Source organism: Colletotrichum abscissum, assembly GCF_030869225.1.
Source record: "Colletotrichum abscissum strain IMI 504890 chromosome Unknown Scaffold_10.1, whole genome shotgun sequence".
Classification (NCBI taxonomy): Eukaryota; Fungi; Ascomycota; class Sordariomycetes; order Glomerellales; family Glomerellaceae; genus Colletotrichum; species Colletotrichum abscissum.
The window spans coordinates 245,697-265,199 of record NW_026849988.1 but is presented as its reverse complement, the minus strand read 5'-3'; the positions used below and the strand labels follow the sequence as shown (position 1 = coordinate 265,199).

The 19,503-nt window shown below is 52.8% G+C and overlaps 8 protein-coding genes across 8 annotated transcripts; 2 read left to right on the top strand and 6 right to left on the bottom strand.

Moving 5' to 3' along the window:
- Positions 1–202: 202 nt before the first annotated feature.
- On the top strand, positions 203–1,151 carry CABS01_05040 (methyltransferase domain-containing protein; the record flags this gene model as incomplete). Its single annotated transcript, XM_060538410.1, has 2 exons — positions 203–273; positions 332–1,151. 2 exons carry the CDS (start codon positions 203–205, stop codon positions 1,149–1,151), a joined length of 891 nt encoding a protein of 296 aa, XP_060405582.1.
- Positions 1,152–2,362: 1,211 nt separating this feature from the next.
- On the bottom strand, positions 2,363–2,997 carry CABS01_05039 (scytalone dehydratase; the record flags this gene model as incomplete). Its single annotated transcript, XM_060538409.1, has 3 exons — positions 2,363–2,752; positions 2,811–2,908; positions 2,967–2,997. The coding sequence occupies 3 exons, from the start codon at positions 2,995–2,997 to the stop codon at positions 2,363–2,365; spliced, it is 519 nt and encodes a 172-aa protein (XP_060405581.1).
- Positions 2,998–3,897: 900 nt separating this feature from the next.
- CABS01_05038 (SCP-like extracellular protein) lies at positions 3,898–4,696 on the bottom strand (the record flags this gene model as incomplete). The annotated part of the gene is made up of 2 exons (XM_060538408.1): positions 3,898–3,919; positions 3,981–4,696. 2 exons carry the CDS (start codon positions 4,694–4,696, stop codon positions 3,898–3,900), a joined length of 738 nt encoding a protein of 245 aa, XP_060405580.1.
- A 1,747-nt stretch (positions 4,697–6,443) lies between these two features.
- CABS01_05037 (uncharacterized protein) lies at positions 6,444–6,923 on the top strand (the record flags this gene model as incomplete). Its single annotated transcript, XM_060538407.1, has 1 exon — positions 6,444–6,923. One exon carries the CDS (start codon positions 6,444–6,446, stop codon positions 6,921–6,923), a length of 480 nt encoding a protein of 159 aa, XP_060405579.1.
- Positions 6,924–7,903: 980 nt separating this feature from the next.
- Positions 7,904–8,896, bottom strand: CABS01_05036 (uncharacterized protein; the record flags this gene model as incomplete). The annotated part of the gene is made up of 1 exon (XM_060538406.1): positions 7,904–8,896. The coding sequence occupies one exon, from the start codon at positions 8,894–8,896 to the stop codon at positions 7,904–7,906; it is 993 nt and encodes a 330-aa protein (XP_060405578.1).
- Positions 8,897–9,709: 813 nt separating this feature from the next.
- CABS01_05035 (uncharacterized protein) lies at positions 9,710–10,663 on the bottom strand (the record flags this gene model as incomplete). The annotated part of the gene is made up of 1 exon (XM_060538405.1): positions 9,710–10,663. The coding sequence occupies one exon, from the start codon at positions 10,661–10,663 to the stop codon at positions 9,710–9,712; it is 954 nt and encodes a 317-aa protein (XP_060405577.1).
- A 2,031-nt stretch (positions 10,664–12,694) lies between these two features.
- CABS01_05034 (oxysterol-binding family protein) lies at positions 12,695–14,501 on the bottom strand (the record flags this gene model as incomplete). Its single annotated transcript, XM_060538404.1, has 4 exons — positions 12,695–13,114; positions 13,184–13,852; positions 13,928–14,174; positions 14,416–14,501. The coding sequence occupies 4 exons, from the start codon at positions 14,499–14,501 to the stop codon at positions 12,695–12,697; spliced, it is 1,422 nt and encodes a 473-aa protein (XP_060405576.1).
- Positions 14,502–18,715: 4,214 nt separating this feature from the next.
- CABS01_05033 (uncharacterized protein) lies at positions 18,716–19,026 on the bottom strand (the record flags this gene model as incomplete). Its single annotated transcript, XM_060538403.1, has 2 exons — positions 18,716–18,853; positions 18,889–19,026. The coding sequence occupies 2 exons, from the start codon at positions 19,024–19,026 to the stop codon at positions 18,716–18,718; spliced, it is 276 nt and encodes a 91-aa protein (XP_060405575.1).
- Positions 19,027–19,503: the final 477 nt, after the last annotated feature.

Below are 19,503 nucleotides of genomic sequence, written 5' to 3'. Positions count from 1 at the left end.
CACAATTTACCCCTCAATGGCCCCGTCGATAGAAAGTCTGGAGTCTGGAGTCTGATATCTATATAAGTTGCAAAGGGGTATGAGTATCTATCATGTAATTTACTTTCTGTTTAAACATACCTACTATTCAACCACAAGACAACAATAATCCAATCAGATATCCTGTTCTTCAAAGCTTGCAAAAGTTTTATAAAAATCCATCATGGCAACATCATCGCAGTACGCCGAACGCACGTATCATGACACTTCTTCTCCATACGTTTTGCCCAATGAGTAAGTACTACTGGTACCCCACCGAGGCGTCTCGTTTTACACAAGCTTACTATGCTAGTACTCCCGAGCAAGCTCGTCTTGATGAGCAGGCCCTTGCCATTCAGTCTATGCTGGGTGGGAAGCCTTTTCTCTTCGACGTGAGACTTCTCCCGAGCAAGTCGAAAATCCTCGACATCGGTTGTGGAACTGGGGTAGCCACAACCCAGCTAGCAAGACAATGTCCTTCTTCTCGGGCGTACGGGATTGATCTATCTGCCGTCCCCGACCATGTCAAAGCCTCAGCTCCGACCAATGTCACCTTTTTGAAAGGCAACATCATGGAAGATCTGTCAGAGCAGGGACTTCAGGAGCAAAGCTTGGACTACGTGTTCGGGCGTATGCTGTTCCTCGCGATCGACGACTGGAAAGAGTACTTTTCACGCGTCCACCACCTCTTGAAGCCCGGTGCCATCGTCGAGCATCAGGACTGCTCCTGGGAGTACTATCGCCAAGGTACACAGACAAAGCTCAGCGGAAATTGGTCCTGGCACCAAGCAGTTCTAGAGGAGTCGCAGGCTATGGGACTGGATATTCTAGTTGGTGATCATGTCGGGGATCACATGAGAGCCGCCGGGCTCGAAGTGCTTCTTACGCGATCGTTTGAGTTCTCGATGGTGCCGTCTGAGAAGAATATTCCCAGCGCAGCAGTCGGCTGTTATGCGCAACAAACTCTTCTCAAGGCATTCCCAGATCTTCTCAGAAAGATTTTGACAAAGCGGGACTTATACTCTGATGAAGATGTTTCCAAATTGACAAAGGAGTGTCTTGAGACGTCATCGGCGGAGGAAGGGATTTTTGTCAAGTACACAGTCACCATTGGGAGGAAGCCAGCTCAGTAGTAGCTTACAGATAATACGGTTTCTAGCTAGGAGCTGGGGTGTGTATGTTTTTGACTTCTTTTATTTTTTCCTTTTGGCTGGCTAATGTTGAGTACATCTTGCTGTTTATAACCTCTAGTAATTAGTGATTAATTTTGATGAAACTTTGCTCAATGGCCTTTTAAAATGTTGTTCGCTGTCTCGGATATGACTTCGCTCTGTAGACTCGACGAGATGCATGATGTGTGGTTGGGCGACTGAGACCAACTGGCACTAGTCACGTAGCACGATAACGGTGACAGGCGACTCACACGTGTATTACCAGGTTGAAGCCATCTCTTCTCACCGGAAACGGCGGTGCCTGGGCATATCGCCAGGCGGCAGGCTTCCTCGAGTCATGAAACGGTAATACGGCATTTAAGTAAGGTTTGCAGGGCCGTGCTGGCGGCAGCCGACCTCATCATTGTCGATGTGAAGCGCTTCCTGTGTGTTAAGTGCTGCAAACGGATGCCAGGATCGGCATAATGTAGTGCAAGGTCGGTTAGGTGAATAGCGGTGGCGCGACTAACCTCGTGAGTGGAAACGTGGAGTTCAAGAGTAGGTTTTTTCTGCTCGCAGATCAACCACCTACCTGCAGACAGTCTTCGTCGCTCAATGAGTTTGCTAGCGGATGTTTCTAGAAGGTGGCATCACTGCTTTAGCAAGTAGTGCTTTCTGTATTTCGCCCGGTGCAGATCATGGATAAGATCACCTTGATCGACACGGAAATAGCCGCAACTGCATGCCTACAACATCTCGATGTCTTACGCGGCTTCCTACGTACACGGACTGATACTAGTAGTTGAATGAGCATTAACGCTGCGTCAAATCTGCTAAGAGGAGAGCATCTCGGAACCAACGTAAGGTGCACAGGCCCGCACTCTATGCGCGTGAATCTGAGAGAGGATACTCCGGTATGGCTCGCATACGAGCAGTCGTTGAATAACACTGAGGGAGGATAGTCGCCTTGGACTCGATGAAACGGCCGAGCAATATTAGGCCAGTATCAACTTGGATTTCAGCAGCATCGACGGAGGCGAGGTCCTATGCTTCTTCAAATGGTTCATTGACCATGAGGTCTAATCTCAAGCTGCAGATGCAAAGGCAGGCATGATGAAACCTTCTAAAATTCGGTATAGTTCTAACTAACTAATCATCTAAGTACTCTAAAGACTTGGCGCCGCCATCATCTATTATACATCCTTCACTATCCCAGCTAAAAGCGAGTCACGACCTTCGGCAGCTATAGCCGCAAAATCATACTCGGTCAGGAGCATCTTGGGACTCAACCCCGCAAACTTCCACACGCCGTCAACCTTTTTGTACCAATGCTTATTGCTGCTATGCCCATGACCTTTGACGGCGACTTGTTTAAAAGTCTCGTCAGTGTACTTTTGATGCGGCACACGGAGCTGGTGATAGCCCACAACCTCGGTCTCTGAGATCTTTTCCCAGCGGCTGGCGCCAACGAGATGTTGCGTCTTGAGCAGGGGGTTGCCAAGCATGGGTTTGCTACTCATCATGGCTACGTAGTCTTCTGCGGGCATGGCTTCCCAGATCTTGTTGAGGAAGGGGTAATCGATCTTCGATGTGAGTGTTGTGTTAGATTGCGTGTCGTTGGAGGGAGGATCGTGAGCTTACGCGGAGGGTAGGGGCGATGCACTTGCGAAGGCGGTTCCAGTCTTTTGTGTCGTAGCTGTCTGCCCACTCGTAGAGGCATGCATTCAACCCGAGGTATTCTAGAATACTTCTTTAGTATCACATCATGAGCGATGGAAACCTCGTGAGATGATTTACCGTCGAAAGTAATGTTAGCAGAAGATGCCATTTTATCTTGATTATAGCGTATAATGATCGATTAAGGTAGATTTAGACTATCGCCCGATTTGTGTAATTCGCGAGGGAAGTCAAATGAGAAGGAACAGCTCGTGCATCGAAACTCTGCTGGAGAACCTGAATGGAAATCACCGAGTGTTAATAGAGGTATTCCTAGCCCTCAAGTAAAGGACAACAAGCTCTCTTAAGTTACCCCGATTTCTGCTTTCTCCACGATTCAATCTTAGGGGTAGGTAAAGTAGACACTCCGCCCATAGAATTTGTCGTTACTATTCCAGAGAGCGGGGGACCGTGGATGTAACCCGTCCACTTGCCGTTCCTCCACTTCCCGGAGAACTTTAACGGACGGCTATGTAAACACGGCATTCGCACAAGGCTTTTGTATGCCAAGCCGACTCGTTCCAAATGTCAACTAGTATCCAGTATAAAAAACGCTCAGCAGCTCGGTAAAGGCCATAATGAGAGGTTCCCGAGCCTCACTTCATGATACAACACCACTCCAAAATGTACACAACCAAGTGCAATTGGGGAATCACATCACATCACTGCGGGAAATTGAAGCTGCATCGTGAGGCATTTACGCTATGTCTCGTTATAGTCATGCAAGAAATTCGCCAAAGGGCGGTTGGTTTTGTAAAAGAGACCCGGGATCTACCCCCTTTTCCTCGTTTCTCGATCGGCCTAGACCTGGAATGGATCCGACATCAAGTCGCGGGAAAATATCTCAACCCCAAGTACACAAAAAATGTCCAAGAATGGAAAGAAAAGAGTTTTTGGTTGTGTTCGGCCCAGCCAACGTAGCTACCGGAACAGGTGCCTTGCCTTGTTGTCGCTGCGTGATCCCGTTTGCCATTTTCCAAAATCCGTCCAATGGCGGCGTCCTTGTCGACGTTTAGTAGGGCTTCTCGCCGATGCTGTTTCCCTTGTTAGTCGCCTGTTCATATGCTTTTATTTCCATTCAAGACTCAAACTTACTAGTTGCCAGGGGGCGAGTAGCGGGCGACGACGTAGGTGCCCTGGGAGTTGGTGGCAACAGCCAGACCGACCTTGGTGGTGCTCTTCCAGACGATCTGAGTGTAGTGACCGAAGCCCATGTAGTTGGACTCGGAGATGGTCTCGCCGTTGTAGGAAGACTTCTCGGCGATCCAGGCGTTGGCGGCGTTGATGTAGGGGCTGTCGGTGTTGGACTGCATGTACAGGTTCTCGCCCTGGTCAGAGACCTGGGAGTGGGTCAGGGAGCCGACGGAGAGGAGGTGGGTGGCCCACTCCTGGGCGTTGGCGGCGAGGGTGGCATCCCACTCGAGGGCCGGGACGCCGACGTCGGAGCGGGCGGCGTTGTGGGCATCGAGGGCGGCCTGCTGGTCCGAGGTGAGGCCGGAGGTGCCGCTGGAGGCAGCGGTGGTGGCGGCCGGGGCAGCGGAGGAGGTGGTGCTGACGGCCTCCTCGACGGGGGCGGCGGCGGAGGGGGTCACGACCGGGGCAGCGGAGGTGGCGGCGGGAGGGGCGGTCGCGGCGGGGAGAGTGATGGTGGAGGTGGAGGTCACCTCGGCGCCGGAGCAGTCGTCGGCGGCCTTGCTGGCCTCGACGCCGGTGTTACCCCAGCCCCAGTAGGAGCCGGACGGGGGGCCTTGGCCTCTCCAGGCGGCGGCCTGGGTGGCGAGAGCGGCAACGGCGACAGCGGAGAAACGCATTTTGATGGTTTGGTTGAAAAGGGGTTTTTGGAAATCACCGGGATTCTTGGATGTTGATTTGAAGGAGTGAACGGAGGATGGAACCTGCCAAGGCGTCGATGAGTACCGCTGGGGTGTAAAAGAGTGACAGACGCAAAAGGTCGATTTTGGGTGAAGAGGAAAAGAGAAACAACAGGAAGGGAACGCGAGAGTTGGGATATTATATATTCTGCATCTTGTTTACTTAGTTAGAGTTGTTTGCCCCCGGTCCTGCTGATGTCGGGATATTTTGCCGCTGGCGGTATTCAACTTGAGACGAGTGATGATCTCCCGTATGCAAGCCTCCACATCAGAGATATTAAACTAGAAGACGTGGTGTCTCACACTCCCGGCCCTTTGGACAGAGCACTTACGAATGATGGAATCTCCTTTGCATCCTGATAGGACCAGGGGATTCGGGGGGGAGCCTAGAAGTTGGAAGGGATTAGGATCTAGTGTGCTGAAGCGTCCCCCCACACCAACAACATTGTCAAAAAGTCTTTCCAAGTTCCAACAGTTTCTCAAGTTTCCTCCCCCCTTCTTCTGCAGAAGCCGCGGAAGCGCGGAAGTTGGATCACACAACGGTGCCCATTGTATTGGTGGATACGCTGACATTGGAAACGACCCCAGATGAGTGGTTTAAATTCGACCGGGCAGCAACAAACTCGCCCCTGTCGACATGTCTCACACCACCACACCAGGATCTCCAAGGATTTCTCTGGGACGTAGCCCTACCAGATTATGTCACATCAGTGGATTTAGCTGCTGCCGGTAAATGGAAGGGACCCCATATGGGGCCGAGCGTGTGGTCCAGGCAGCGGTCCAGAACCAACTCTGCTCAGGGATGATGACCAGTTCTCGACTCTTCGACTCCCTCGGTGTCTCAATCTCTTTGTCAACATTTCACCCTTTCTTTGCAATGGACAAGTCTGAGAGTCTTCCTTACCGTGGTACTCTCTAATTGTCTTCTTTACAGGCCCATTCAATTTGCTATTGTATCGGTGTCCGAGGGGAACAGAACAGAAGAAAGCGAAAGAGGAGCTATCCATAGTGTAAGGTACTGAGTACGATAAACCCTATTTGGTTGTGTTCGCCTAGGTCGGAGTACCCCACCTGTCATTTCTTTCTCTGACACTCTCTTCTCGTCTAATTAATGAAGTTGCAGCCGAACGGACATTGTTTATTATGCTTCGATCATCCCGTCAAGTGGGATAAAAAGGCGTCATGGATGGCAAAGCCCAGCTCCTGGGCGAGAACTCAAGTGGTAGTCTGGTGCGGGGTATAGCCAATCAAACATTGCACAATGCTTTTTCGTTCCCTCATTAAACAACTTCAAACTCTAGCTTCGGCTGCAAGCCTTCACTCAGGGGTAAAAACAACACACAAAGTCTTTGTCGGGGCGTTTCGCTCTGGAACATTGCCAGAAGCACCACAAACGATCGATCTTTGCCACTACTAAACTAGTATAGACTCACATTGATCATCATCGAACACGTTCGAGGCGCCTTGAGCCTCTTTTTTGCTTTAAGCTCCTTGCTTCTCGTCCCTCCCTCTCCTCCCGCCCCTTTGGTTCGAGCCAATCCCGCCCGATCGATTGTCTTTGGCAGGCGCCGAGGCTTGACCTTGGCCAAGCTGGGCACCCAAAGCTTACACGGGCCGGGGCTGGGAGTTCCCACATTCCCGCGCCGTTGGATCCGGTGTCTTGGTACTGGTGACTGTGAGAAAATGGATGTGGTTCGTGTCATGCAAAAAATGTTGGCCCAGACCTTTCCCTACACTAGTTCGTCTGATGTCTCTCCTACCACGTGTACATCTCAGACCACCTTCGACAAATCTCTCAATTACTTTCGTCATGAGCTGTTTAGAGTTGACTGGTAAGCACCGCGGCACCGCAAACTACTCTGTGCGTTGCATAAGTTTGCTAGACAGAAAATCTCTCAGTCGAGTTACACCATGTCCGTTGGGGGCCTATATGCCGCCCTCTAAGGTATCTTCCAGGTGGGCCTCCGAGATTGCGAAATCAACATGGTTGAACTCGCCCCGGTTACATCCCGCCGGTACAGAGTTGAGCCAAGGTGTCACTTTGCCCCTCTCTGCCTTCTTCGCTAAGTTCGCTTCGACAATTCTCCATTTCTCTGTCACGATTTCCTGTTGCAATCCGCACAGTCCCCCATCGCTTCGACTGCTTTCCCCCGATGAACCCGGTTGACCGACCAATTGGCCAATGCAGAAAGTACCGTCGCCTGCCTAAGCACCTTTAACGTAGTACGAGTAGGATTGTTGACTGATCCTATGGGAACCTCTTTGCATGGATTTAGGTCTTAGTTTAGGCTCTTTCTTGTCCTTGCGTATGTTCATGAGAATTCTACGGCTTTCAAGCCAATACATAGTTCCGCTCCTGATTGTCCCGTACCTCGGGCCTTCATAGACCCGGCGAGTCAGGCATAACTCCACCGCCATTCACCTCACAGGCTCACAGGACATCACAATCTTGCATTCATATCAGAGTTCAGTAAGCGAAGTGGCGGGGAGACGCGTAAACGCTGAATCAGCCGCGCGAGAGCGAGAAGGGAACCCAGGTACCTGCCGCTATCCCCGGTGATTTTGCAAGGCGGCGGTACCCATCAAGTGCGGCTGAGTCGAGTCGCTTCGCCCAGATCTCGTATCAATGACTTTATTAATCTACAGATCATTTCACTAGACCGATGTCTTCTTTTCTCTGCCTACGGAGTAATCCGTATGTCCGGGTCTGACCTAGGCCATACGTCGTTGGTCGAGATCCAGTTTGTCGAAACTCGTCGGTTGCGATCCTTGGAAGGCCGTCTATATACAGCACACTTCAAACCTATCGAGTGCCATACTTCTAAGGCAGCTTCGAATATCATTAGCAACTTGAGGAATTGCGCCTCACTATTGTGCAGCCTGTCCCTATGGATTCTTAGCCAAGCTGACTTATCTAGCGCCGAACACTCCATAGAAAGCTCCAATTATCGCCCAGAGTGTCAAGACTCAGGCAAAAACAAACACTGCGTTGGCTGTTAGCACGGGCTGTACACCTTTCTGGCTATGTCTTCTTCACATGAATAAATACCTGAGTTCTGTCATTGTCATGTCCAAAGCCTTTCTTTTTCAACGACTTCAGCTCGCATTCTGGGAAGGGGACCTCGTGGAAACGTCTAAAGGTGTTTTTCAGGTAAACTCGACCAAAGCCTTGGAATGGCTCGCAGTGAACCTGACCCCTCTGTCTTTGAGCGACCTCCACATCGAGATAATCTCGTCCATGTCCAAATTCTCATCCCCAGGCAGAAAAGTGAGAAGACTGTCCTCTACTGTATAGTAAGTAGTTTCGTCCGCTTCCCTGTACGGTCGTTTTGCTCTGAACTCTACACTCCTCAAACTAGGCATTTTCTGCAAGTACTGGAAGTGGTGTTTGAGATGGTAAACCCAGCCGGGCCTGAGCAGAATCGCCGAAAGCAGTATCGTCTGAACATGAGAGAAAGGTTCCACGCAGCCGTGGCATTCCCAAGGACTGAAAACAGCCCTGTAACGCTTCATGTGAGAATGCGGAGCAGGACGTCTGACAAAGTAAGGAAACTGATCGATGCTCGGGACGATTCGTATTGAGGTCGAAGGCTTCTCCAGTGGCCTACCGCGCTCGAACCAATTCCTATGGAGAAAGGTGCATCGTGGTAGTCGTCTGTTGATAATATCTCGAGTTCTGCGGTTGACCAGTGTAAAGTTATACAGGACTTCCATGGCATCTTGTCGATGCTTGATTTTGCTCTTTTCCCAGTTTCTGGCGTCGTCAATCAAGAAGTGCTCGATTCTGTAAGACCAGGGGGGTTTGCTTTGATCGAGCATGAGACAGCGATTCTCATCGGTCACCTTTTCGGACTCATATCCGGTCAATACCCATGTTAATGGCTCGACTGTCGATTCCAAGTCGTCAACCACGGCATCGACGATTAAGAGCCATATTTCGTACGGAAGCATGCCGCTGGGGAGAGTGGTGCCTCTGACACCAAATTTAATGCGTTCGAAGGTATTGTGAAGCTTGGTGGACCAGCGCATAGTATCCAATTGTGGAGGGGGACTCAAGCTGCGGGTTGGTGTTGGTCTTTCAAGGTTGTCATAGAAAATGACGAAAGCGAAGAGCAATGTGGCATAGGATTTAGTCGACATCGTATAGCCAGGATCAGCACTGCTTGTACCGAAGGTGTCAATGCTGCGATAGGATGGAGGGAGAGACGGGGTCAGCTGCTGTAGTGGTGGTAGATAGGAAGACTTCTTGAATTCTTCTACATAGCGATGTATGCGTAGAGGTCATGGCGTCAACAACCTTCTTGAGCAGGTTTCTCTTAGTTTGGGCTAAGACATGTATATCCGGCAGTTCTTTAAGTACAGAAAATTCGAGCTTCGAGCGGGAACAAGCAGAGTAGAAAGTATAATTTGAGACACCCTGATGACCTCCAGTATCGGAACGCAGGGTCTTCAACGCATACCTTGATAACTCGATATAGGCCCAACCGGCTGTGACCGAGATTTCCGTGAGCTCCATCTAGAGCACGATGGGATGCAGCTACATCGTAATGCAGAGGACACTTGGTCTCTAATCGCTGTCTAAACTACGTTATCTATCTGGCAATGTAACCATAGGGACATGTTCACATTTACACTCTCCAATCTTGCAGTGTATAGTAACGCTACCTCGTGTATTTATCCATGTAGAATCGCTTAATAACAGGCATTGGTTAGGAAAGATACCAAGGCGCCTTCAAAGCAGGAACTTTCGCAAGCGACTTGATTCAAATCGGGGTATCAAAATCGGGGTATCAAAGATATCATAATCTAGCCTCCCCCGCTCGGTTCTTCCCACCTACCATGTATACCATCAAGTTTAAAAATCGAGTACCCAGCCTGGAGTCAAAGGGTACACTTCCGCCAACTCCAAAGAACTCACGCTGACACTCACAAACCACGCCTCCATTCACCACCTTATTCCAGCTCAATCCGATAGCACCTACACTCCTCCTCAAGAAACCTCATCCGCAGACCCTCATCCGTACGAACGAGCTCAATCTCCCCACGCAAAGCATACCTTGGCCGAACCGTGATCTCCACACCAGCATCAAACAACGGCTCCCACAACAGCAAAAGCCGCGTCTCGCTCAGCGCCAACTCCGCAGCAAGCTCAGGCAAGATCGCCGGATCAACAGGCAAAACCGCCGTGTGGTCGTGCAGCGGCTCGCCGGCGGGCCGCACGGGGCTCCGGATCGCGCACCACGCCCGCACGCACCTCAACTCCGGCAAGGCCGCGAGCGCGCGGATCTGCTTTCCGCTGGCGGTCATTAGGTCTCTCAAGCTGCTGCCGACGCTGCGGATCATGCGGAGCGGTCCTCTCGTGGCTTCCTGTGGAGTTTGGAGGATCGCGGTCTCGAGGGGTTCCGGGTTCTCGCCGTCTGCGTTGTTATGCCGGTCCGCGGCTCTGAAGTCGAGGACGAAGACGTCGATGTCGGGGAGGACCCAGGCGTGTCTGGGCGGGTTGGCGATGCCGCTGCTCCTCTGCCCCGTTGTAGACCATTCTGTGGCGTTTTCCGGGGTGCGGTGGTGACGGGGCACGTGGTGGTGCCGAGGGAACTTGCAAAAGGTCTTGTCGACGATGTCGGAGACGCGCCTGCTGCGGAGGTTGGCGAGGGTGCTGACGAGGCGCCAGCGCTTCGTCTGGGAGGCGTAGTCGTAGGCGTGGTTGTCGCTGATGTAGATTGAGTCGATGGCGTCTGGGCAGCCTTCGACGTGCCATGTCGAGACTTCGGCTGCGGCTCGGGCGTAGGCGGATTCGACGTAGCGGTCTGCGATTTCGAGGAAGAGTTCGAGGGGAACAACGCCTCTTGAATCACTTGATTCGTTGGTGGCGGCCGGTGTCTGGCTGTTCTGGGATTGATCAGCCATGGTTTGGGAGGGTAGTTAGCTGGGATGGATAGCTGTTGGTGAGAGAAAGTAGGAGTGGAACTTAGACTGGAGAGAGAGAGACGTGGCTGTGATTGCTTTGAGTTTGGTGCTACAGAAAATACAGGCAGGCTGGAAGAGTGAACGTGAAGTTGTGGTAGAAAAATCGAGTTCTGTAGGTTAAGTCAAAGGTGAAGATGAAACTGATGCAAAAGTGAAGTAGGTCGGAAGCTAGTCCTGACGAACAAGAACCGGTACTAAGGAATGGGACGTGAAATGAAGACTGATTGATGCTATCTACGAGAGGCGGTTGATCTTGTAGAGATGTGTGGTCTGTCAGTTGTGAAATCTATCCTGAATTTATCTATCACTTCATCCTCAAGCCCCTTTCAACTTCGGTTCCGTGAGCTTGGTCTTTGTGGCCCTCTAAACACAGTGATTGTTATCCCTGCTTTGAAGAATCAGGTCGATAAAGTAATCGTTAATCAACCGACAAAGACATTTCTTCTAGATCATTGTCTATGATATTCAATAAGACATTGTTGATGCCAATGCGCCGTCTCATAGTCGCCGTACCGGATGCAAGGATTTAGACGTTGAAGCTTTTGAGACACTGGCTGAGGAGGCCCTTGTGCTGGCAAAGGAGTTGGTCTCTTGCTCTAACCAGACATCGATACCATCCAGCTCAAAGACAACAAATTCTGAGATCTCGTGTAACTAGTTACCAACCCCGGGGTAGACTACTCGTCAGTTCTAGGTACCTAGGAGTGGATGGGATCAGTCTCATCGTACACGAGATACAAAACATCATCCTCTCCACCAAACATCGCAGAGTAGAATGGAATGATTCCTTCCCGGCCTCTTCAGCCTTCCCATTCCATGCGCCGTGACAACGTCGACCAGGGTAATAGTACGAGCCCAGTGAACCGTACACAACGACACCTGCACCCCGCGCCTCATATTCACCGAGAATGTCTGTCCTCTCAGCCCATAGCATTATACCTGTCCTGTACCATCCCCAATTTTCGCGATAAAACAGCACTACATGAGGAGGTCCGTGAGTCGAGAAAGGTGACAGCCAACTCCAAATCCGGCCACCATGAAAAAAACCGGACGTCCACAAAATCCCCGATTTCCCCCTCCCGAAAGCGGGGCCGAACCGCACGGAGCCGGGCAGCACGCAACCGCAGCGCGCAACACGTTCGCCCCGCCATCCGAAAGCGAATGCCGTCCCAACATCGCATTGTCAAGTGTTTCTTCCCCACGCCTCCAAGTGAAATATCGAGACAGAGTTTACCTTGCAATGTCGTCTCGTTACGAGACAGCAGGCTCCACAGAAACCTAGCTTTCGCCCCTCCTGTTCAGATCACTATAAAAGCCAAGCAAACTCAAGTCTCTCACAATCTGACGCCTAGTACGTACTATACGCCTATGATATGTATCCCCACGTTGATCATCTAAGCGCCAAGTACAATCACACGAAACAAAGTGTTGATGAAATGTATTACTATAAAAAGACTAAACCAATAAAACATAAAAACAATCTAAAATCCCAACGCCGCCTTCCAAGAAAAAGGCCTATGTGAGTCTCTCTGTGTGTGTGAATGTATATGTATGTATGTGTCGCAATGTTCCACACCCAAGAGCGAACAATGCAAAATAGTCTCCTTCTCCTGCTCCTCCTCCTCCTCCTCCTCCTCCTCCTCCTCTCCTCATCTGCACACCATGCAACACAAAAAAAACCTCCAACCCCTCATCGTTAATGCGAGAATTCTTCAAGCGAGAGGGATAGGGGATCATGAAACAGGTAAACAACCAAAGTAGGAAAACCCCTTCCAAAAAGCGAGCGATGCATCCCTCAGGAAAGGGTCAGTAGGGCCAAACAGATCCAAATAATCCGGAAAACGAGAAGAAGGAGAGAGGAGTTCCAAGAAAGAAAAAAACAAGGGACGGGACCGACGCAGCTTTCCCAGGTGCTCAGTATGCCTTTCTAATCCAATTAATTTCTTTCTCCCGCCAATAACATCGAACCATTTACTTGCTCTCCGTAGCCGCAGGGGCCGTAGCCGCAGCCGCAGCCGGAGCTGAAGCGTCTACAACAACGATATCGCTCATGTCCCACTCCCCCTTCTGCGCCCTCGCGAGCACCTCTCTACCCTTATCCGTCAACTCGGGCTTGCCACCCGTGTCCGTCACCTGCTCGAAGAAGGCGGGCTTGAAGACCTCGCCCGTGCGCTCGCGCTCACGCGCCAGCTCTCGCTGCCGCTCCTCGAGCTCGACCTTGACCTGCGTCGCCTTGGAGAACTGCTTTGCGTGGATGGCTTCGGTGACGCCACCCCACATCGTCAGGGACTCGTTCTCGAGTTGCTTCTCCTTCGGGGGCAGCACCTTGGGCGCTACATTGAGGGGTGCGAGATCGATGATTGTGTAGCGGGCTTCGGCGGGGTGAGAGTTCTGCCATATTCATGTGAGTATTCATGCGGCAGAAGGGGGATGAAGGAGGACAGGGAAGGGGTCACTTACCACTGGCTTGGGGCCGAGGGTAAACTCAATCTTCTCGCGCCACGGACCGCTCAGACGGGCGACAATGTCGGCCTCCGGGACGTCCTTGATGTTGACTTTGTCGTCGTTCTCGGGGTCGTACTTGAAGATGATGCCCTCGACGCGGTTCGTAGAGCGGCCGAGCCACCCAGCCTCAATGTAGTGCAGGATCGTCTTAAGCTTGGTCTGCGGGCACGTAATGTACGCCATCTCACTGACGCTGACGCTCAAGCTTCCCCTGAGGATGCCACCGAGATGCGCGGCGGGGTGAGTGAGGCGATAGGTCTCGCCGCCGCGCTTCTCGAGCGTGACGAAAATACCGAGGTTGTGCTCGCCAGGCAACACGCGCACACTAGTACCCGTGAACTTTGCCGTGATCTGGTCGAAGCCGCGGGCAGAGAGGCCCCGCTCGGGACAGCTGATGTGGAATGCGCTTACGGGCGGGTGGTGGGAGGTCTGCTCGGTCAGGTATGAGATACGGAGGGGCTTGCTGTCGGGTGTCGTGCTGCCGTGTTGCGGGACGGATAAGGAGACGGCCGAGGCGTTCTTGTCTGCCTTGGCCGACTTGAAGCTTGACGAGCTGCTACCCGCGCCGCTGCCGAGGGCTGTCGTGTTGATCTTGGGGGCATTATCTTCGGTTTCCCAATTACACTAATCGCGTCCTCCATTAGCATCCTAAAGTATGATAGGCGCATAGTGCGCAAAGAAAGGACCGGCGGCACTCACCCTAAAGAACTCTCCCAAACACGAGTTGTATGGTTTGCAAGGCTTTCCCTTGACGTACTTCAGATCTTTTGTGAACCAGAACCGGCAGACCTCGAGCATGCGGTCGAGGGGTTCGTCCGCGGTACCGATGGCAACGAAGGCGTTGGGCGCATCGAGATAGTTCCAGTATTCGAGGTTCGGCGTCGGCTCGAGGAGTTGGGATGGCAGAGAGAAGCGGACGGCAGCAAGGTCGGCGACACCGATAAACCTAAAAGAAGGAGGCCAGTCAGCACGAATTCCGCTTTCCTGATGATTCACGCCTGTCTGGTTTTGGAGTTTTGCAGGTCTGATGAGGTGACGATGGCAGGTTTACCCCTCCAAGGATCGTCGCCCATCAGCCAACGCATCCCCGCCCGCGAAGCAGAGAAACTCGCCTCCTGCTTCCCAGAGGCACTGCGCATGCAAGCCCAAACCATCAAACGACGTCATCCATCACGAGATAGACTCACTTCTTCAGGATACCAATAAAGGTCTTGAGCTTGGAGCCATCGCTCTGAGGCTCCTCAGGCGTATCATGCGCAGCTGCAGCAGCCATGGTTGCAGTCTCGAGATCCGTAGAACAAGGGGTTCGTTGGTTGGTTTGGTTGTGGAGGGTAGGCGAGAGGTTCAAACGAGCCCGCGGCCGGTCGGTGGGTTTTCGGAGTAGCGAGAGAGAGTTTGAGGGACCGATGACGACGCTTCCCTTTCTTCCGCCTTTGGGTTGATTCGCTGCTTGGCGGCCTGGCTTCTCTCCTACTAGGTACAGCGTAAGGCAAGGTAAGGTACTGGGTGAGAGGTACTGTTGAACCAAGAAATCGCCCAGGCGAAAAATAGCGGCCTTTGGCTGCGATAAGGTGGGGTGCCGAGAACGGCTGGCGGGGTTGCGAAGCCGAGATGGGAACGGCCAAAAAAGAGAAACCGAACAGTGACAGACAAGCACACCCACACTGCACAGTACGTAACGACGTAAGGTAGCAGGCCCACGAGGTTTGGCGGTTGCAGTAGAGATCCAGAGGTGTGAGTTAGAGATGATGATGATGATGACAGAGTAAGGTTTGGGTTTTGGATGCTCGACTCCGGGTCGAAGGAGAGAGATGGCCGTTCTTGCGGGTACGTTTGTTTGGACAGCCAAGGTATTCCGTAGGCGAGGTGGTTCCAAAGGCGTGAGCGCGCGTGTCCGTTTCGTTTCAGTCGTTCCGACTCGTGCGCAGCGCGCCGCAGCGTTCAGATACGTGTGCTATGCGATGATGGGATCCCGCAGAAGGAAATCAGACCCTTTACCTCGCCTGCCCTATTGGGAATATCCACTGTTGGAGGGCGACAACGGGTGCCGTGAGGTGAGGTAGTCTGGATATGAAATACTATGGACGTTGCCGTATCGGAGATGGATGGCGAACCGGCAAGACGAGCACCCAGAAAAACGGAAAAGGCGCAACCCAGATCGCGGTACGGAGTAGAGAAGAAGGTTCGTTCGATTTGGGGTGATGTTTTCCCTCTCTTTCTTTCTCCCCCAGCACACAAAAAAGTAAACAGACAAAGAGTTTGGAAATGGCGGTGGATAAAAAAGAGGATGAAATGAGAGATGAACCGAAGACGAAACCATGCGCCCCAGAATGGTACGTAAAAATGTCATGCACGGCACCCAAAAGGCTACCTACGAACAGCAGCATCAGCAAGCAGCAAGCAGCAATCAAAGCAACAGCAGCAGCCGCCAGCAGCACTGCAGACAGAGCTCCACGCATCGGAGCGGGAAGGCAAGTGGTGACGCCGCACAGAGAGCGCTAAACCCGCGCAATCTGACGAGGGGAGCGGGAGGATGGCACCGGAGGCACAGCGCCAAGCAGCCAATAGCTGTAGCCAAGTTGAGCGTGTGCCTTTGGGGGGGCAGTATCGAATCAGTAGGTACTTGATGATACAGTGCCAAATATGACGTGATGGGTCACAAGACCGCTGTGTAGCACCTATCTTGGCTGTCTCCGATAAGCAGTCGCACTGCCTAAAAGTCTCTGATAACGCACCGACCGTCCTTTCTCCTTCGAGAACAACTGTCAGAAACATACTCTAGAGTCTGATAAGAGCTGCGATAAGACATCTCTCCGCTCAGATGCAACCTTACCTTACCTAAGGTTCACCAGAAACAAAGGGGGCCTTGCACCTCTGACTTTTAGCAACCGCTCGAGAAAAACGAAGAGCTCTCGATAATGTCTTGTTTGACATCAGAGAAAACACAAAAAGAATTAGACAAGCTATTCCAAAGCCACACTGAGACAACGCAGTCATCGTCCTTGTACTCACTTGACCAACTAAGGTAGGTGTCAGGTAGGGTCAGGAAGACACGCTCCCATCCACCACCCCCAAAGCCGTGTCCGGACCGCCGCAGACAGCAGAGCAGCCTTGCAACGCCAGGACCGGATTGCGACCAATCATCCACGCACATGTCTAATCCAGCCGCCATCACAAGCTCTCATCTCCTTGACTCAAGCCTCACCCCTTCAAACACGCCTGCTTCTGTGGTGAGAGCGAAGGAAGGGGGAAACTACTGCTAGGAGGAAACAAGGCTCGAGCACATGGGAGGAATGAGAGGCTGCGGCGGCGTCTGCATTTTACCTTGGACACGATCTCGAGTGAATTCGTGACATTCGTCTCTTACCACAGATTAAACACTGCCAGATGCCTCAGATAAATCAGCATCTCGCACCTGCAAAACGATCTCATTAACACGGTTCCATACCCCCATCATAGTTCTGTAAAGCTGTACATCCTAGCCATTGCAATACAATCGAATAATAGTGACAGCAATCGCACCTTTGAGGCTCCTGGTTCAGATCAAACACCAGCTGAAGACATCGAAAGGCCCTTACCTCAATCTCATGAATCACTGCATATCACTCACCAACGTTCCACACACCTTCGTCCCTTCAGTCTTTCCCTCATTCGCACTGACTCCAGACCGGCCACAGCAACGAGGAGCAGAATAGGAACCTGACTTACGCTCCCAGCTCAAGTCCTCCAGAAGCCAATCTCATGTCAACATCAACTTCAAGCACCTACTTATAAAAATAGGAGGCGCCAAACAGGCAGCTGCATATGTCTCTGCAACAAAACAGCAGCAGCAAGTAAAACAAATCCTCGAGCAAAACCCCTCAGAGCTCAAAGGAGGAAACTCAACCAGTCACGCGGTCCCAAATCCCACCCCGCAGACGACGCGCAGTATCCGTAGTAGAGCCGCAAAGCCCGCAGGCCCGCAGCAACCCGAGCGTACATACCTCACGCAGTACTGCGTGCGTCCACCTCGTATCCCGTGACTGCGTCTCATCCCATGAAGCCATCACGAGACCAAAGAGAAAACCTTCACTTACACCTACCTACCCAATCTACGCCCCCCCCCCCCCCCCCCCCCCCCCCCCCCCCCCCCCCCCCCCCCCCCCCCCCCCCCCCCCCCCCCCCCCCCCCCCCCCCCCCCCCACCCCCCCCCCCCCCCCACCCCCCCCCCCCCCCCCCCCCCCCCCCCCCCCCCCCCCCCCCCCCCCCCTTCCCCTCCCATCTCTCCTCAGCCCATTCCCCATCCCAAGGAGGCTGTGAATCAACTTCACCCCGACCGCCTCATTCCCGCCAAAGAAAGAACCGTCCCCTGAGCCTTCCCTGACACTTCATCCATGATCCCCCGACGGTTGACCGGAGCCCCCTCAAACTCAACTTCCAATATTGAACACTTTGATATTACCCTCGCCTCTATCTCACCCGCCCAACCACCCGCCCGCTCGCCGCCGTTATCCGCCGTTACTGTCGCTGCTGCGGCTACTACTACTCCGTACTGTCCCACTGCTACTGTTGCTGCAGATCTTCAGGAACCCCTCATCTCAGGCCATCTCAGGGTCCTGCCAGGGATTAATCCTCCTCGCAGGCAAAGGCCCTCGTCCGTGGGTTCATGGTCCGAGATGATTCCAAGGGGGGAACCTAGAGTCTGGAAGAGGAAGGAGAAGGAGGCTACATGGGAGTCGGAGCAGGATCAGAAGTGAGGGAAGGGGATATGGGGTGGGGAGCTCAACGTCCGCTCTTGGGATCGTCGATTCATCTCTCTCTCTAATATCACCAACCTCATAACTCGGCAAGTAGGACTGTAAGAGTGGGTATGGGAAGGGGGGGTGAAAATGAAAATGGGAATGGGGTCTGGTAAAATGAAGGGATACCTGAACATGTATGTACCGACGGTATCTCGGTATCAGACTCCCCATCGAGTCCAATATCCACCGAAAATCTCCTCAACTCGAGCATCATCTTGGACATGGAATCTCGGTCAAGGGCTTCGAGACGATGAGAAGGGGAGAAGTAGAAGGGGGAGAGGGGACAGCCACCGTTCATTCCCCGTCTTACATGCTACCCTTCGTGCATCTGATCGTCGTCGCGATGGAGAGAAATATCCCAATAGCTCGTGAATGCCTTCAAAGTTTTTCGCCGCCTCCAAGGCCCGATTCAAACCACCAACCCCCCGGGCCCCCGAGAGTATCACCACTCCCGGACGGACCCCCCTCCCCCCCTTCAAAAGTCCAATATCAGAATGGTTTTCGAGCCGTAAAAGGGAATGCAACAATGTTCCACTCCAGTCAAAGTGGTGGTATCCGTACGCAGCAGGGTATCCGCAGCGCCGCCGCAGGACAACAACCGTGGCCCCCCGTCCTCCGTACCTGCATTCGGCACTCGACTCACCGAACCACCACTCACCCACCAACCCGGAGCTCCGACTCGAAAACTGACCTTGCTTTCGACTTGTCAAGTTCGTATAGCTTCATCCGAGCCCTCCATGTACCTCCTCAAACGAGCATAATTTCCCCCTCCAACTGCCAACTTCAGGGTCTCTGGCGCCATGGGAATCTTGGAAGATCTGCATTCTGAACCGTTTTTTTCCCACTCCAGAGTCCATGCATTCCAACTGACAGGTTCACCTGAAGGGTTGCATCGCATGCGGTGGGCAAGAGGAGGTGAAGAAGGAATGAGGGAACAGAAAGGAAAATACCACCCAGCAATGCTAGTCCAAGAGGAACCGCCGCCGCCGCAAGCCCGGCCCCCGAATCAAGCTTCATCGACAAAGCAACAAACGACAACCCCCCCGCCCCGCCCAATAAGCACCTCCGTGTATCCATTATCGTAAAAAAAAAAGGGGACCCCTCTCCCGGCGGTTGCTTCGTGGTGAGAAAGTGCCCCCCCCCCCCCCCCCGCAAGCCGCGCCCCCAAAACAGGCTCCCACCAAAAAGACACACAACAAAACCCCCCCCCCCCGCCCAATACACACCCCCGGGGTTCCATTTACGAAAAAAAAAAAGGGGACCCCTCTCCCGGCGGTTGCTTCGTGGGGAGAAAGGGCCCCCCCCCCCCCCGGTATTCCGGCCGAACACGAGAGATCAACGCGTGGCAAAGTCCCGCGGTCGACCGACCGGAGGCTAGGAGCACCGGGCTTCACGGCCCTCCTTGCCTACTGCCGACGTTCTTTCTGAGGAGTGCTGAATCCTCGACGTCGGACATGCGTCTCGGGGCACCGGGGGGCGTGTTAGTTGCTATTC